The following is an 18,143-nucleotide window of genomic DNA, read 5'->3' as shown; positions in this document are numbered from 1 at the left end:
CAAAAACGAAAGCAAATCAGCCCCGACCATTCTAAATACTCACATCCGCTGACGGCGACGACCGCTTCCCGGCCTCAGCTCATGTTATCTGTTCCCATAGCGTTGTTGCGGCGGACAATGGTGAGATGGGATTCTGGTCGTCAAAACAAAACGAGAGAAAGCAAGCATCGTTAAAAGGAAAGACTTGGTTAAACTGAACGGCTCCTATGCAAACCGAAACGCCGGAAGATCAGAGCCTGCGAGAGGAGAAGTAACGAACCGACAACACGAGGTATCAATAGCCAAAACTATCATGCTGATGGACTGGGCACCGTCCAGGATGGTTGATGAACCAAGCTGAGATACAGGATCGATGGAAACGGCAGAGGCACTCCAGACGCGCCATGGGAACGCCCACCTCGAATTCCTCTAGGCAGATGGTGCACTCGGCCGAGTCCACACAGTCCTTTTCTGTGGCAACATAAGGGAACATACCAGTCCGGCGAACCGCCAAGGGTGGTGGCGTTCCGACTGGAGGGGTCTCTCCCGTCGGTGTACCGCCGTAAGCGCTGTGTGAAGTGATGCAGGTGTTAATGTGAGTCTCTCGCAGCTGCTCAAAGTTGGGGAGGGTGCGAGAGGGCAGTTCGCGATGGCAGACCGGGCATTCGTCTTCCTCGGCTATTTGGGGCGGCGGCGGCGGCAGCGCACGATTGTAGTGCGCCGACGAGGACGACGATGGACCAACATCCAGCATGGATCGATAGCGGGATGAGCCTGGGTAGCCGGAAGATGAGGACGGGTAGTACGTCGGCGGAGTCCCTGCCATGATCCGATTTCCAGTGGACTGGTAATGTCCGCGAGAGCTCGAGGGCCCGCCGGAGCCGGAGTGCTGCACCAGTTAGCATGCATATGAATGGAATGTGAACCTGGATCAACTCTTACCGTAATGCTTCTAGACCTGGCATAGGTCTCCGGGGAGGGGCTCGACGTGAAGTAGCCGGAGAACCGCGAGGGAGCGGGCGCGTTGCTGGACATTGTGCTGATGCTGCTTTGCGATCTATAATGCGATCCTCGAGGAGACAATTGAGAAGGCGAGCCAAGTGGCTGCTGCGGCGGTGTGGTGTTTGGGTCTGGGACGCATGGGTTGCATAGACGAACGCGCTCTCCTCCACCAAGGCTGCTGAAATCTGCATATCCTCCCTCACCACTGATGAGGGAAGACGGGTATCTCTGGGCGGCCAATCGCGGTTGTCCTGGCGCTTGAACAATGTACTGGTAAGGAATGGTGATTCTATGAGGCGAACAGGCGTTACAGACGACTCTTCCACATTTCCTGCAATTTGTTAGCAACTACGTCACACAGCCCCTCAACTTCTACATACCTGCAATGATGTTTCCTGACGAATATGCTAAATTGTACGTTGCAAATCGGACAAAGAACAACCTCTGCGTCTGGTTGCCAACGTGGGACGACAAACTCGGGAGGACCACTTCTCTCTCCAAATCCTTGTTGACCGCGCAAAGGAGGCTGAATAGCAGTCGAAGAACTCGCCCGTCTGGGTGGCGGCGGAGGCGGGGTTTCGTGAGATCGGCTGGATATCAGAGCTGGGCGTAGGGGTGAATCGTGTGACGATGTGTTTGCCGCTTGCGAAGTAACCAAGCTCGATGATCTTTCCGGTGGGACGAACTCTCCGGTCGGCGTTGCAGGCGTTGCAGTCGGTGGGAGAGGTTGAGAAGTCTCTGAAAGTCGAGAGCTTAAAGGTGTTGGTGGTGCAGGTGCGGCTTCCTCGGGATCCTGAGACTCATCAGGCCCTTCAGTATCCCGTGCTGAGGTTGCCTGTGCTGAATCTACTGGTTCTCTTGGTTGCCCCGTATTCGTCTCCTCGGGCCCGGGCGCAAAGCTTGGTGCTGGGGTCGGCTCTGGAGTTTCTTCAGGCACAGGAGAATCGACGGTAAGTAGCCTCGCGATTGATGGACTTTCAGCCCTATCGTCGCCCGTCTGATGCTGCACTGCGGGCTCCTCCTCAGCCTCACTGTCGTCGGCCTCGTCGTCAGAGAGATGCCTCTCGACTACATGGGTAGGACAGTCGAAGAAGCGAGAGCATTCCATATCGTGGTAGCGAGACGTCCGCCAGCGACATTGCCCCCGTTCGGAAGAGTCGTCTGAAGCATCACTCCCGATGTGGGAGCTGCCCGATATCGATTCTCCTGCATCGTCGAGCAGGCGGTGATGATCGTCGAGGGAAGCTGAAGCAGCTCCACCATCTGAGCTCGCCATCTTAGATCGTTTGCATCGTCTCCGGCGACTCTATCGGTGTGTACGGTCGCGGTGATTGTTCTTTTGTCTCGAGATGAAGCTAGTCGATATACGTTCCGCATCAATCAGTCACTGTCGCGAGCGAGTCGTGGACAAACGACAGTCAGGCTGTTGGCCAGTGATAAGTCAGCATGACGAAACAAGAGTCAATATCCGAGATGGTGGGGTCGAATGTTACTTGAACTCAGTTAACCAACGGCGGTCGGGTGCATTTGCGCCTCGGTTTTTGTCGTCGGCGAGGCGATTACTATGCAGAATATGCAGGAACCTCCTAGGCGATGGATGGAACAGGAATATTTGGAGGGACAAGTCGAGGCACACGAGCATGAGCACATGCACCTCTTGGAGCCACCCTGGTAGGGAGGTCCACGGTTGGAGGCTTATCGCGGCCTAGACCATTTTCCCCGTCTTATCGCGCGATTGGCGCCAGCTCTGATATGTGGCGCGGGGAACGACCCATTGTTGCCATTCCAGGCGAGCAGGGGTCGCCACCGTGGCTGGGGTCTCCCAGCTTAGCTAATTCCCAACTCCATCAACATTCAACCGTTGCGTTCCATCTTCAGTAGCGCAATACTTTTTACCACTTCATACACTTTTGATGCCGTTGTATCTTATATCTTGGACATGACAGAGCGTCATCCGAGGTTGAAGACTTTTGAGACAAGAGCGCGTATTTTCAATATCGCGGGCCTCCTAGAGCTTATGCGCCTGCTTGCAGAAACCGTTGATAGCGCAAAGCTAGTGATACCAAGCTTGTTTTTTCTAACCCAATATTCACGTCTATCTTGTGTTCGTCATCAAGTTTGGGCAGTGGTGTGAGAATGACTGTTTGAAGCGAACGATTGATCGTGCCAGCTCATGGCGTTGGGTTTGGCTAATCGACAGAAGTCTACACTTATCGTGTTCCTTATGTCGAACCTTTACTCTATCTTACTGAAGGATGAGCAACATCCATATGATATTTCAAAGGCGTTCAGGTTAGCGGCTACAGCATTTCTTAGTTTGGGAGTGAATTACCGAATGAAATGGGTATCAATCTGCCAACGATCGACCGGATGGAAGGAGAGGCGACGGAGTATCTGAGGTTTCATTAAAGCTCCGTGGCTGCCTACCCAAGGTAAGGAGGCAGCGGAATGACCATTTCGGGGCGTAGTACTGATTGGAACCATTGAGAGCCACGACACAGATGGGTTAGAGGGTATATAGGACACAAACTCGAAGGAAGAAGTGTCTCCCCGTTACAGTGCAAACTTGCTGGGGCCACGTAGCCTGGTGGTTAAACGGGTGATGAAGAAACTGGGACGCTGGTTTTTCGTAGGGATAGGGTTCGAACCAACGCCCGAGCTTTTTTGTTGATTTTCTCTATGTATTCTCTAGGCTAGGTGGTATATCAGTAGGTCATTGGTTGGAAGGAACGAGAAATCCTCAGGGGTCAATAGTACTCCCCGGAGCTACGTAGCTGAGTGATTAAATATGGATGGAAAGGAACGGATTTTTCATAAGCACAGGATTGGTTCAAGTGGCCCGGATTCTGTGCTGAGCTTTTGTGTTATTTCTTCTTATCAATGCACTTATACTAACAGGGTGTATACGTCCTATCACTTGAACGATGAAAATCCTGGCTTCGTGGGAAGTTCCCAACTTGAGTAGATTTTCTACTTATACCAACAGGGCAACGATGCGAACTCAAAATTTCGAAGCATCGAGGAGACAGAGATTTGCCCATCTTATATTGTGCAGCTGCGGGTGATGTTCAGGGTGTACTCACAAGCGCGACACCTTTCTACATCAATCATCGAAACAGTACAGATCCCACACCCGTCTACTGACACACTGTGAGGTGGAAAGTCTATAGCGTATCTAGATGGGCAGAATGGGTATACCCGCGGCAGATTCCAGTCAATATCCAAACATGTGTACGTCTCATTACATGTTCTTCTCAACCTAGCTGCTGAAGTTAAGCCAGTTTGGCTTCTCTACATGATTCCATGCGGAAGGATACCAACAAGCTTAATAGAACCGTCTCATAGACTTCACCATGCTACCAGTCAGCCAATGGATGGAGACACTTGCAGACAAGTAATACGTTATCCTTGTACTGTCCATGTTTACACAAAATCACCAATTCAGCATAGATTGGAAGTCAAAGTTTGAAGATGGACGCTGCTACTAGACAGTGTCATCCAGGAATGGAAGCAAACAATGGTATCGTTTCTAGGAGTCTATCAGTAACGCGTCTCATGATCCGTCCGCACCCATCTTCGTCTATGGCTCCCTAGCCGTCATGTTCACATTCCCCCCTTCCCCCAAAACCCGTCTTCACGACTGCACCTTCAAACCCCAGAATGCATCCAACTCGCGCATAATATACTCCGTCTTGGTCATGACAAAGTCGTGACCCCCAGGAAGGACCTTCCACGTCACATTTTCCTCGCCGCCTAACAACGGCAACCCATCCTTGGCATAGTGGTCAACATCAATAACCTCGTCCGTCTTTCCAATAAACACTGCCGTGGTCCCCTTCTTCCTCTGACCTAGAACCCGCCACGTCTCGTGCTGGCCCGTAAGCGGCGCCCATCGCACGCACGACATGAACGCCTTGACGAAACCCTCGTGGTGCGCGACCATCCAGGGGACGTACTCCCGCACTTTTCGCTCAACCTTCTGATCCTCTGCGCTGCCACCGTGGGGTCCAGACACCTCCGCGGCCGCGACGTCGACGACCTTCTCAACCGGATCTTCCTCGTCCTCGACAGCATTAGATCGCTTACTCGCCAACGGCTTCTGCAACCTCTTCCTCGTAACAGCTGCAAGAATACGCTCAGGCACAAGACCAGACTGGAACGTAACCTGCGCCAGCACGCCAAAGTTCTCTGCGCGAATGAGCCCCGCGGGCGCGAGCAGGACGAGACTCTCCACCATATGCGGAAACGACGCCGCAAACGAGGCGGCCACGGCGCCGCCCAGGGAATAGCCCACGACGCGGACGGCGTCGGTGCCGGACCAGGCGAGCGGGGAGGAGGCGAGGGCGAGGAGAACCTGTGTGGTGTACAGGCGTGTGTCGTGGGGCAGGTCGCCAACGCCGTCGGAGAAGCCGCGGCCAAAGAGGTCGAAGAGCATGACGCGGCAGCCGCGGGCGGCGAGGGCGTGGGCGATGGGGCCGAGGGTCATGCAGGAGGTGCTGATGCCGTGGATGAGAACTACTTTTGGCCCGGTGGTTGAGCCCCATTCGTAGACGCGGATGGAACCGTACTGAGAGGGTGTGTGTTAGTCAATCACCTAGCAAGGTACCAGTGAGCGCATCTTGAGGAGATGGTGAGCTGGTGGCGAAGGGGTGGTATCTTACAGGCGTGTCCACATCCCGGGCGCCGGGAAAGTAGTCTGGGTGGTAGGGAAGCTTCCTGACCTCATCGCTTGTGAGTGTGGGAATCTTGGTCTTAAGAGGGTTGGGGATTGCGGTCCCCCAGTTTGGGTAGAGACCGAGTCGCGCAAGAGATAAGAAGGAAAGTGTCGCAACGACGGTCATAGCTACGATCGCCGCCGTTTTTGGCTCGATGGAGGCGCTGAATAAGGATTCCATCGTGCGGGTAGGTGGCTCGGGAGCGACAAACACAGGAGTTTGGGCTTTCGTGATGCGTGGCGTAGGTAAATACCGGAAGCTACGGATCGCAAACGAGTGGGGAGCCTGGTGCACAAGGAACTCTAGACAGATCCTCAATCAGAGAACCTTGGATGAGTGTTGTTTGCCGATCTCGCAGAGTATTATTCAAAAAATAGAAACGATCGTACAAGCGAAGAACGCTTGAGGAACAGCCTTTGTGAACCTCGACAACGGTAAGATGACGTGGGTGAGGCTGAGCCGAGGACTTGTCGTCGGTGTTCGGTGCCCCGGTGCTGTACGGCGGGAGTCGCGCGTTTGGTGGAAGGATCGGCGTCATTTTTTTTTTCCCTTTCCTTCACGAATCAACAAACTACCTAGATCGGCCCGGGGAGGGTCCCCCTGGCACTCTGAGATGGCCCCACGAGGAGTACTCCGCAGCGGCCGGATCCCTATCGCTGGCCCCACGTGGTCCTGTCAAAAGTGGAGACCTCGCTCCCGGCTGGCAGGTAACGGTCGGCACGGGATCTGTTCGGTACTCCGTAGATGCAGAGAGAGAGATCCCACCCCGAATTGGCCGCGTACGTATCAGAACACCAACCGAATTGCCCAACTCTCAGCTTCCTACTTAAATTTTCGGGCTTCGACTTTCTGATGCATTGTGTTCGGCATGATCTTACTGAGTCTGAAGACTCAGTACTTGTTGTGCAGTGCAGGACTGTTAAATATGATTTTCGGCAGCACTGTAGGCGGCTCGGCTCGGGATGTGTAAAAACCACTAGATGTTCCGACGATAACGATGGACAATATAGTCTGTACGCAACTCATGGTGAGTATAGCACGATCTTTGAATTTTGAAGCCTCTCAGAGATCGTCCACCTTACCTCTCGGAACTTCAACGAATATCAAGCTTCGCAGCACTCTCGGATTTTCTCGTCACCGACTGATTTTTTATTTTTCCCTTGTTCTTTTTTTGACCAGCAGAAGACCAAGCTATCGCCTGCAATTGCACGAGATACATTTTTCCCTACCATATAAGTAATTTCTATTTTCAAAGACGTGTCAACTTCTTCAGTGCCATAGGTTTTGCCACTCAGCTCGTCAAAGTCGACTTAGCAAAGCAAGCTGCACTTTTGATGTTGTGCAGCAAGGTCAACTGTGCAAACCGAACCCGAACGTCGGGCCGTATCACGTAGAGTATCATCAAGTCACAAACCAATCAGTCCCATCCACAAGAGGTTTAGAATAAGGTATTCTGGTATTCTACGACACACTTTACTCGACGTGAATGCTCCGAAACAGCTGTACCGTTCAAACCCTTGGCAAATGCAACCCCCTCCAAAAATAAAGATTGCCAAGGAGGAACCCAAAACCCATCGATTTGGGTGCATTTGCAGTAGCATTCATCTGAAGCATGTATACTATCCGAATGCGCGGGTGATCAAAGGTTTGAGATTCTTAAGCCGATACCACTCTCGCTGCATTTACTTCACCAACACCACCCACGCACGCAAACACACACTCTCTCTCTATCTCTTTCTGTTATTTATTTATGCGAACAGCCTCGTCTCAAGAAATGAACGGAACACTCGGCTCAGTCCCAATATTAAAAAACAGCAAACTCTTCACGCACAAGCCCCGTTCTCAGCTTCAGACAATTCCGGCATCCCGCAATTGCAAACCCGTTCTCGAACTCGATAAGGAGTGAGAAAAAACCCCATCCGTCTATGCTCGCCCCAGTCGTTCGGCCAGGGGGGGTGGGAGAAAAGGTATGAGCTAGGTCGAGAGCTCTGAGCTTTTGAGATTTTGTTTTGCCCCAGGTACGTGCGGATATTCAAATGTGCGTGCGCGCGCGCAGTATCCGTACCTCATGCATCTTTGGTTTGCTTACGGGGTACTCCGTACCATTCGTATGACCACCCAGCCCCCATGACGTTCGGGTCGGGTATCGAACCAAGCAAGACCCAGCAATGGTTGTCCTGTTTGCTATGATCTCACTGTTCATAACAGGCGAGTCTCAACCATGGTTCTTTTTTCCCTTCCCTTCTCCCGACTCCCTGGGGGCCTGGGCAGAGAGACAGGGAAATATGCATTCGGTAAGAAATCCCCTTCTTCTACACATACCGAAATACAAGCACGGCAGGAGGGATGTAAATCATGGCAATAGCCAATGAATGCTTTCCCTCCGGTTCGGTTTCGCATTCTCTCATGGAAATGCCTGCCAAGCACGGTAAAAAAAAAAAAAGAATCGACAGAGCGTAAGGCAAGGTACGAAATACAACGTCACAAAACGTCAACTTTAACCGGGAAAAAACTCAATTGCGACACAGAAAAAGTGACTACTTACTACTGACCAGTACCAATCAACGAACCAAGCAAGCGCGCACATTAGCCGCGACATCTTCGCTACAATTCCGCGCTTTTCAATCTTTTCTCCGAATTTTATTCATGTCTGAGCCGATGGAGGTTGGGATATCCCCGAAACCCCCCCATCTTCCCGCGTCACAATCATCTAAGGTACGTAGTAGAACGTCTTATCCACTTTGTCCCGCGGGAAAACTTGCCTCATTGATTACACTTACCTTAGGAGTGGCATACATCACAAGTCCTTCACAGATTAGGGAACCCAAAGGATCCGTATCCCAGTATCTTATGACTCGCGGCATATGGGCTGAACCGGGACCGGGATCTAGGTACATATTACCTTACACAGTATCCGTACGGGCCAGAATAGGTTGAGAAAAAAAAAAAAAAAGAGCACGGACAAAGTCGGTTTACTATGTATCCGTAAAAGGACCAAAGCAAAAGGTTTCCCCTGCGTTGCTTTATATTCTACTCCGTGCTACGGAAGCGCTCCCGTACCGGCAGGCAAGCCAGTCAACCATTCCCTGCGAGTGATTGACTTAAACATACCTTATACAACCTCACCCTTACTCTGGAGTCTTCTGTACTCCGTACGGATGCCCCGCGAGGCATAATAATACATCTTCTTTAAGAAGAGCCCTATAGGGCGGGGAAAAAAGGGGGCAGTGTAAGACATTTGCATTTTTGCTTAACGCCAATCTCTGGGTCGGTATTTCCGAAATGATGGATGTGTCCCCCCTACGCTCTCCTGTATCTTGCCGCGATGCCGCAGTACCGTGACTTGGCCCCCAAACGGAGGTGTCCGAGTCGTTGATGCTTGAATACATCCAATTTTCATTGATTGCAAGTTCGTGGCTGAACTTGCTGGCCTCGAACACTGAACACTAGACATTGAATATGACATCCGTCTTTCTGCATACTGGATGCAGCATTGAACCATGCTGAACTTCAACATGGTGGGGCCAGTCCGATGGGGAGAAGAGGAGTTTCAAGGCCACCGTGTCGGAAAGGGAACGTCCGTCTGTTCTACGCAGTAGGGGGCCTGCGTTAGCCGTCCAAAGTTGAGCTCTAAGTGGTGAGCTTAATTGCCCATGTTCTAGTTCGGATAGCAACCGAATACACCATAAATGAGAAGAGACGATAATTGTAATTCAGCTAGCGCAAGGCTAGACATCTTTGGTATTGTAGGCAATATAGATTGATGTGGTTCCAAGAACCTTGGCTTTAAGCGCAAGACACCTTTGGAAAGAAGCCGCAGACAGGTAACTTTTTTGATACATGGGTATACAACCGACCGCCATTTTACCTCTAGACGCCTCTTCGTGAAGTACAAAACAAACAAAGTAAGAAGAAATATCAAAATATGGCTCGTAATGAATAACAACAACAACAAATCATCATGACATGCCGACTGCCCAAGCAGCGTGGCCTAGCTGCTTGATCAGCAGGCACAAATTCTCGACAATGGGAGGGTGAAGATCCGCCGACTCGCGAAAGTTGGCCCGGAGCACTTCCTGAGCCACTTCCATGCACGCCTTGGGATCGTCGAGCGACGCCTCGGTGGCGCCGGCCCTACTCATGGGTCCTAGGATCACCGGCCGCCCCTGGTTGAAGCCAATGAATCGGTGCACCAGGTTCGACTCGGTGCCGTCCAGAAACACCTTTTCCTGGTCGAACCCTTGCACCGGCGTCTTCCCCGTGCCGCTCGTCTTGGCGACCACCCCGTAGGTCCAGCACGCCAGAGCCGCATGGTGGACGGCGATGGCGTAAAAGTCTTTGAGATGGCCCTGGGGGAACATCTTGGCCTGACGCAGGATCTGGCCTGCGTGCCAGAGCGACTGGCGCGCCTCGGCGCTCTGCGACCACTCGCGCAGGTCACCGAATACCCGGCGCGCCTGGTCCTCGCCTTCCTTGCCAGAGAAGAGCTGTAAATCGTTGAGGGAGAGGTGCAGGTTCATCATGAGAAGATGGAGCACCAGACTCTCCTGCGTCGAAAGCATCTCGTGCCAGTCGGAAGTGACCAGCAAGAAGCCCTGCAGGTCTTTGCAAAGCTCCGCATGTCTGGAACGTAGTACCTCCTCAGACTTCCCTCCAGAGTTGTTTAGCCAAGTCCGGGTGCGCAAGACGGAACACAGCTGGAGATACTCAAGAATGAGCGCCCAGTAGCCATGCAGGTATATCGAGATTGCAAATTGCAGATCTAGTCGCTGGCGGTTCGTTGCCAACAAACTGATGTCCCGGAAGAGATCACCGATCGAAGGTGGTCGTTTGCTCTGTCCGTTCGTTCGTTCGAGATAGTGCATCTTCCATTCGGCCGCCGTCTTTGCAAACCACAGCTCCTTTGCTTCAGGGAGGGGCAGTGTGAGTTCCGAGTACGACATGGAGGGGTTGGTGAGTGTTGTCATGGAGGTCTGAGCGTCTCGCACGAAGCAGTGGAAAAGTAGTCTAAATGCGTTAGCACAAGGATATCCCGGACCTTTGGGTCTATAAGCTTACCTCTTCCACGACTCACGCTCGCACCAGGCCCTCCATTTTTTCTCCAAAACTTCGCCTTCGTCCGACATATTGACCTCGACCATGGGGTACGATGCTCGTTGGAATTTGCCGCGATATCTCATCATCTATGCAAAGCATTAGCAACCAGGCTGTGGGAGACGGACAGCTGAAAATAGCTACTTACCGTAATAGGAATCATGAGATGACATTCGGCGATCTCCATCTTGCGTCGGTTCCCGCTCCACAGACCAATGTCTTGGCCCAGGATCAGAGTCTGCACAAGGCCGAGATTTTTGATCGTGGTGTTGGCATCCTCGAACCTTGCCGGGATGGTAACTCGGACCGCTTCCTGAAGAGCAAACCCAAACTTGCGCAAGGTTTGCACCGGAGTGAGGGTAGCCCCAGCTGAAGCTGCCACAGCTAGCCATTCTGGCCACTGGGCGTTCATGGAGAACGAGCCGTGGTGAATCCATTGTGACGTCTGGCAGAAATGTTGCGCCAGGTAGATGTGGATAAGGCTGTCCATCACCTCAAGGGACGGAAAAGAGGATGCGACGCGGCTCATGATGTTGTCGTTCTTGCAGGTTGACAAGACGATTGCCAAAATCTGATCCCGGCCCGACTGGTCCAGTTTGTCCCTGACAATCCTCGCGTGCTTCTTCCGGCTTTCGGTGAAAACAGCGCTGCTTGTGTCGTCGGATGGTACGGAGAAGTTTGGGTGCTCCAAATAGCCCGAGTCGAGCTTGTTGGGCGCCCATTGCCACGGTGATTCTGTCCAGACCTTGACAAGCGTTTGGCGCATTTGGACCAAATCGACAGAGTCGTCGGTCCGAGGCGTGAAGCTTTGGTTGGATCCGGTATTTCCCATGCCGTCCATGTTCCAATGATCCAGAAGGCCAAAGTCCACTTCGTTCAGTTCGAGATTCGAGTTGTCGCAAAAGTCCAGGACAGCTAGACCCTGTGCCTCGGCCATGCGCGACGCTTCCATCTCTCCTGTGTAGATGACATTTTGGAGAAAGTCTGAGAAAGGCAAGGTCATGTCGACACCTTGCTGGTTGCCGATCTCGTAGTTAACAGGCATGCCGGAGGCGTTGACTTGTTGCATGGCATTTTCTGTCGTTGGTATGCGGCCTGATTCCGACTTGATGGTGTGAGCAGGTCCCAGCTGGCCACTGTCGTCTCTGGGCGGCAGCATTGCATGTTGAGGGTTCTGTTGGTACGCTGTTGAGGGGCTGCTATCATAGGCAGATTGTGAGGGAGATGTGGCAAGAGATCCGGGCGTTGATGTTGTCTGGTGCGGGTTTCCCGAGAGATGAAGCAGATGCATGGCCGCAGCTGAGCCGGCTTCGGTAGATGAGTACTCGCAGTTTAGGTTGCGATTCCGGCAACGGGTGCATGGCTTTTGCTCCTCGCACTTGACACGAGCCGTGGCACAAGGTCTGCAGGCGTGAGAGACACGGCCGGCACCGGGTGAGGTATCGGTGCGACGTCTCTTTTTGTTGGGGTCATTGTCGTTCTCGTGATTGGTGACATGCCGCTTGAGGAGATCTTGGCGCGCAAAGGCTTTGCCGCATATCTGACACGCGAATCGCTTTCCAAGAGTATGGGTCTGAATGTGACGGGCGAGGTGCTCAGGTCGAGAATACCGCCGTTGGCAGTGAGCACACTGGTACAGACTGGCGGTAGCAGCGTGGCTCTGGGTGCCGCCCGGGGTTGATGTGGGATAGGGAGATTGAGCTGTTGGCACGGGTGAAGGAGAGACGGATTGCGAGGGACCATTAGGGTTGTATGAAGGTGCTGCCGAGACGACTATTGTGGCATTCGGAGAAGGACCGGAGGCGAGGGGGTTGGTGTTACTGTTGGAAGTAGAAACCCGCTGGTCATCGGTACCAACGCCCCGGGTTGGCATCATGTTGTGGTGACCACCGTCCATCATGATGTTGTGTTAGTGAAGGTCGGGGCGGGTCCGGCAAATCGGCCGTGAAAAGGCCAACGGCGCCGGACGGAGCGGTGGTAAACCGTAAGCGGTCGGAAGAAGATGGTTGGCTGCTAACGGCAGCGCGCGACGGCTGTGTCGGCAAGCTGGACGGAAGGTAGGGGGGAAAAAGAATGTTGTGAAGGCAAAAAAGTTTTGCAAACCTGGCCTCAGGAAGGATAGATCCGATGTGGGAGGTTGTCGGGAGAGGGAGACAAAAAGGAAATATGAGCCAAGGGCGGCGGATCAGGTGCAGAAGCTTGCTTAAGGTAGGTGGTAGGTTGAGAGCTTTGGTGCTGTGCTTCGAGTGTGCTGGTGCTGGTGCTGGTGCAAGCCAAATAATAACCTAAGTTAGAGCGAAAAGCGTGCGGCTGCAGCCAAGACCAGAAAACTGCGGGACAAGAACTTGTGTCGTTTTTTCTTGGGAACGTTGAGGGCTTTAGCTTAAACCTGACTTGTCTTGTTGCCGAGAGTCTTTGATTTGACTCGAGGTAAGTTGAGACTGGAGTTGAGCTCGGGGAGAAGCCGTAGTAGTAGTAGAACAAGCACAAGTAAGGTAGTGGTAGTTAATCGTAGCCAAGCCAAGGCCCAAGTCAAGGTAAAGTAAAAGCAAGGTCATGTAAGGTACAGGTAGGCGTATGGATAGCGGTAGAGGTACCTTCATGTGAGGTAATGGAGACAAGGTTGGGTTGGACCTTGGGGCAAGGGGAAAGAATAGCCTGGTGGATGGTGGACTGTGAACTGTGGGACATGGAAGCAGCTGCTGCTCACTCAGGCTGTGAGCGGGACGACTCCTCTAAAAAAGACAAGGTACGTACTCGTAAGGTAGGTAAGGTGAGGTAAGGTAGGGTAGGTACTTGTCCGTCGAAATAAGCCTGGTTGTATCCGTAAAAGCCCAGTTGCTGGAGCGTCTGTGAGGCGCATTGAGCACGCAGACGCGGATGGGAAGCTGTGGCCGTGGATGTTGGGGGCGGCGCTATGCAAGAGGGTAAGGTAGGTAGGTACTCCGTACGGTACGGTGTACTCCGTTCGTAACTTCGTACCGGCTGCGGTTCGCAAGCGGGACGAAAAAAGAAGGCCAACCTGGAGACCTCATGGACCTGGTGGACGTGGTAAGGTGCCGCGTCAGTTCAATCACGGTACTATTCGTGGTATTATTTCAACGCCACATTGTAGTACGTCGGCCGCTGGTGATGAGTATATTGGCTTGACGGGCCAAACACGTCGAATGCGAGGGCTGCCCTAGAGGAACCAAAGACAGCGATCGGGGGTGGCCTCGTCATCCTCTGGCCGGCGCTGGACCTCAAAGGGGAAAGGCTCGAGCTGCCAGAGCTTCGAAACCCAAAACTCGGGCGTTGGTTGCATTTGGTGGAACGACCAGGTCTGGAGTTATGCAGGGCGACTGGAGAATGAGACCCAGACCTAGATCCCGGCCGAGGCGACGCGCAAGGGTCCATTGACGGCCGAGCACTGAGACGACGACGTCGCGGCTTTTCCGCGAAGACGGTAGGTGCTAGCTACCGAGTAAGAAGGTGTCTTGAGCTGATGCTGCCAATGATCATTCAGAGATTCAGAGGTGTAGCTGCTGTAAAACAAGAGTCCGGCCTGGCCTCGACTAGACTGTTGTAGTATCCGGGCCGTTGTATGACTACCGGTATGTGCGTGTGCGTGTTCACCAAGTGTTGTGACCATGCCTTAAAAGATCCGAAGAAGCTCCCCCTGTCCTATTCAGTTCTGTCTTGGTCTCTGGCATCGACGACAACATCAGCCGGCAGATGGCATCGCAAGAGGTCGGATGGATAACCTTGGAGTACCCAGGACACACATATACGGATACACACACCGGCCAAACCCCATTTTGAAGCAGTCTGAGGCTGAGAATAACGGGCAACATCATCAGACGATGCTAACCGATGCTTCACAATACTCCGCTGTTGAAGAGGGCGAGGCTTCTTGGTGTAGGCATGTATATAATTGTGGGCCAGCATGTCATATCCCGCACGCGCACGCGTCTCTCCAGAGAAAGATCCCGAGCCGACAAATTCAGCCCGTCTAGTGGATAACGTAGGTAAGCAGATGGAGCCATTCATATGGAAGTAATCGGACATCCTGGCAGTCGCTCGAAACAGTTGATGGACATGTTGCCAATGCTGGCCACGACCCCCGTTGACCAAAGTCCCGATGCGAATTGGTTTGAGACGGGCAGAAGGCATGATATCCGTATGCTGCATTGCCATTTCCAGTCGTGGCCTCTTTATCCATCTCTGGACCTCGTGGGCGGCCTTGTTCGGAGCACTCCGGCTGTCCCTTTTTTTTTTTCTTTTTTTTTTTTTTTTTTTTTTTTGCTCAAAGGCAATCGATGTCCAAGATCTTGGTAGGGGCGAGTCATCGATTTGCGCTGCCGATCGGGTCGGCTCAAACACTGGACAAAAAGTCAATTGACTCCGTTCATTATGACTCGCGACGAACGTGACGAAATGCCTAGCCGGCTTGGCCAGACAAAACTGCGGTGGTCTTCCTGCCTATTCACAGTGACAACTGACTTGACGGGATGGACCGGATTCACCGCCGCACAGGATGAGATCGCAAGTCTCCATGAGGATGCGTCTTGACCAGGAAAAGCAAATTGACGAGTGGAGTGAGGAATCGAGCGGCGGAAACTTCCTCTCCGCTCGCCGTGGACGGAGAAGCAAAGCCCTGCATCTATGCAGCTCGGTGCAGCGTGATGGGATGGATAATGACTTGCCAGGCGCAGGGGCTGGCGCAAGACGATGCTGCGACTGCGGTTACCTAGTATCCGCAGATAAGGTACAGATACCTTTTTGTCCTTGCTGGTGTTCTAGGTAGTTGAGGTACTGGGATACTTGAAAAGTTGAAAATGTTGTGCACGCGATGGGCGGAAACTGTAGCACACAAAGTAGACATCGGGGACTCGGCGGCCCAGGGATCCCCGTAGCCGCCCCAGCAGTTCCCCATGAGAAAACATCAGTGACCAGTAACCAGACTTCCAAGGGACTCCAGACGCGGAGTTCAGAGAGGCACAGGTGACAGGGTGGTGCTCGTCAGTCGTCCAGAGTCTAGAGTCCGGTGCCAAGTGGAGGGAAGAGACAAGTTGAGTACTCCGTGCCTCAGGTGGGATTCCGGCGGTTGATGAAAACAGAAGATGCAGACGGGATGCAGATGGCATGTCTTCCTTCCCAAGAACAAGGCGTCTAGACTCTAGACATTATCAGAAGATTAGATACTCAAAGATGTTGATTGGACCATTGCAATATGGAAGGTAGATACCTTATGAGAGTGTGATGCACAATAGAAGGGATGGAAGGAAGCCACTGACTGTCATGCCTTCCGTCTTGTCTGATTCATCTGATGGACAGGGTAGGTAGGCACCTTAGGTAGGTGCACTCTGCAGTGAGGTGCTGCGCTGCGCTGCACAGCTGCAGATGTGTGCAAGTGCTGCGTAGAAAACATCGGCACGGGATTGAACGAGAGCGTTACGTAGGCCCTAATATCCGTGCCATCCCTGAGCCTGTTCGGTTGTCCCGAAAAGGCTTGGTGCCATGGTTCTCCCCGATGGAGACCCGCTCAGGGGTGGAGAGCTCACTCATCCTCTATTGATAGATCTCCCCCAGTAATTTTGATAATGGAACCCTTCACCATAGCAATTACGCACCACGCAATTCCTCATCCAAAAGCACGTCGCTCAAAATCATCTTGGGTCGTGGCACTAGACACAAGTCCAAGGTACCCTGCCTTCCTGTTCGTTTGTACACCACCTTAGGGTCTTTAGCGCCGCGGTACTTGTCTGCGCTAGCTAGACCTTAGCAAGGTTAAGTACACCATCTCCATTCTGGTGGCTTGAGTACGTACACTCACTAGCGCACGCTTAGAAGGTGCCTTCCTCAGGTACATTGCGCAGTACATACTACCTTACGTCCCTACCTAAGGTAGGCAAGATTGTAAAGTAGGTACGTACTCCTGTCGGCGGAGAGGCCCCACACCATCCTCCCTCACCCTGCATCTGATTGCTGCATCTCTGATTCCACGTCGTCTCCTCCACTTGCGCCAACACTGCGGGCGGAATTTGACCACACTTCTTCTTCTGCTCTTGGTCTCGACTATCATCAACTCGTCCACTCATTGGCGCGCACTACTCCAGACACTCACAACTTCAGATGACAGCCCGCCGTGTCTGGTGTGTTTGCTGCTTCTGCGGTCTGCCAGTCGCAGGATGACGAAAGCCTGCCTGCCCCTCCCCTCCCTTTAAGCCTCGTCAAACATATCCCGGCAACCCTAATATCTTGACCGTCGATGGGCCCGTGGCATGAAGCTTGAATTCTGCCTTACCTGACGGGGCATCTGGGGCAAGCTGAACAAAAGCAAACGCGTCTTTATTCGCATGGCTCCATCACCTATAGGGCCATGACGAGTTCACGTTGTTTCAACTTTTAACCCGCCGGCGCCAACGACCAGGGCCCAAAGATGGAAACATGGTAAACTTCAACCGACGATGTCCATGCCCTTACTCTATTTGTTGTAAGTCAGATGGGAGAAACGTCATGTTGAAACACTCCTTACTCTAATCACCAGAATACGAGCCCATGAAATTGGTCCATCGCCTGGCCATACACCAGAGCCGTGTGGAGGAAGAGAAGAATGAGGCATCACGGAGCGACTGGGGCATGCAAGTCCACTCCTCTGAGATCCATAGTTGTATACCGCTCAACTGGTCAACCCTCGCCTACCCGCCTCGGCCCTCACATCCGACATCTCTGGAGTCTGGGACTCTAACATCATCCAAGCCTGCCTTGTCGACCTCGGCCCACGAACGAAGAGATAACGGCTCTGCATGTCGTTGACACATTCCAGGAACGGCACTCTCCGAGCGTCGTAGATGCATATGCAGTGCACTGCCCGCAAGCGAGGCTGGCGGGATCCGTCAAGAACCACATGAGCGGCCTCTAGAGGCTTTTCTTTTGCCCGGCCTCCACGGTCGAGAAGCATTACTATGGAGTGTTTACTGACGGTTGTCTAGTGTCCACGGCAACATATCCCTTCACAGATATTGCGTGGGGAGCGCGTTGCGCGTCTCCTAGACGAGACATGCGGCATGCCAGGGTCTCTCCGCCGGCTCTGGCACACTAGCCGACTAGTGTACTACCTCTTTTTTACTTTTTCAACCCCATATTAAGCACCAGCCACACTTTCTCACCACGTAAGACTGGCACACCGTGGATCATAACCCGGAGCTGATGGCCGAAAGCGGCACTTTGGGTCCTATGCTTAGTTCATGCGGCACAAACTCTTCTCCTCTCTTTGAGGCTCTTTCCAGCAAGGCTTGGACCTGTTCAAGGACGGGAAACCTTTTACAACTGATCTTACGCGTGCGATGGTGGCGGGTTTGGGCGGGGCGG

The 18,143-nt window shown here is 52.9% G+C and overlaps 4 protein-coding genes across 4 annotated transcripts; all 4 read right to left on the bottom strand.

The window, feature by feature from the left end:
• Positions 1-274: 274 nt before the first annotated feature.
• Positions 275-2,257, bottom strand: CPAR01_09776 (FYVE zinc finger protein; the record flags this gene model as incomplete). The annotated part of the gene is made up of 3 exons (XM_060494040.1): positions 275-868; positions 922-1,312; positions 1,362-2,257. The coding sequence occupies 3 exons, from the start codon at positions 2,255-2,257 to the stop codon at positions 275-277; spliced, it is 1,881 nt and encodes a 626-aa protein (XP_060348170.1).
• Positions 2,258-4,615: 2,358 nt separating this feature from the next.
• CPAR01_09775 (uncharacterized protein) lies at positions 4,616-5,876 on the bottom strand (the record flags this gene model as incomplete). The annotated part of the gene is made up of 2 exons (XM_060494039.1): positions 4,616-5,548; positions 5,643-5,876. The coding sequence occupies 2 exons, from the start codon at positions 5,874-5,876 to the stop codon at positions 4,616-4,618; spliced, it is 1,167 nt and encodes a 388-aa protein (XP_060348169.1).
• Positions 5,877-9,655: 3,779 nt separating this feature from the next.
• CPAR01_09774 (uncharacterized protein) lies at positions 9,656-12,690 on the bottom strand (the record flags this gene model as incomplete). The annotated part of the gene is made up of 3 exons (XM_060494038.1): positions 9,656-10,703; positions 10,755-10,879; positions 10,939-12,690. The coding sequence occupies 3 exons, from the start codon at positions 12,688-12,690 to the stop codon at positions 9,656-9,658; spliced, it is 2,925 nt and encodes a 974-aa protein (XP_060348168.1).
• A 1,763-nt stretch (positions 12,691-14,453) lies between these two features.
• On the bottom strand, positions 14,454-14,966 carry CPAR01_09773 (uncharacterized protein; the record flags this gene model as incomplete). Its single annotated transcript, XM_060494037.1, has 1 exon — positions 14,454-14,966. The coding sequence occupies one exon, from the start codon at positions 14,964-14,966 to the stop codon at positions 14,454-14,456; it is 513 nt and encodes a 170-aa protein (XP_060348167.1).
• Positions 14,967-18,143: the final 3,177 nt, after the last annotated feature.

Source organism: Colletotrichum paranaense (genome assembly GCF_030867605.1).
Source record: "Colletotrichum paranaense strain IMI 384185 chromosome Unknown Scaffold_7.1, whole genome shotgun sequence".
Classification (NCBI taxonomy): Eukaryota; Fungi; Ascomycota; class Sordariomycetes; order Glomerellales; family Glomerellaceae; genus Colletotrichum; species Colletotrichum paranaense.
Note: the sequence above shows the minus strand (reverse complement) of the source record. Positions and strands in the feature narration are given on the sequence as shown.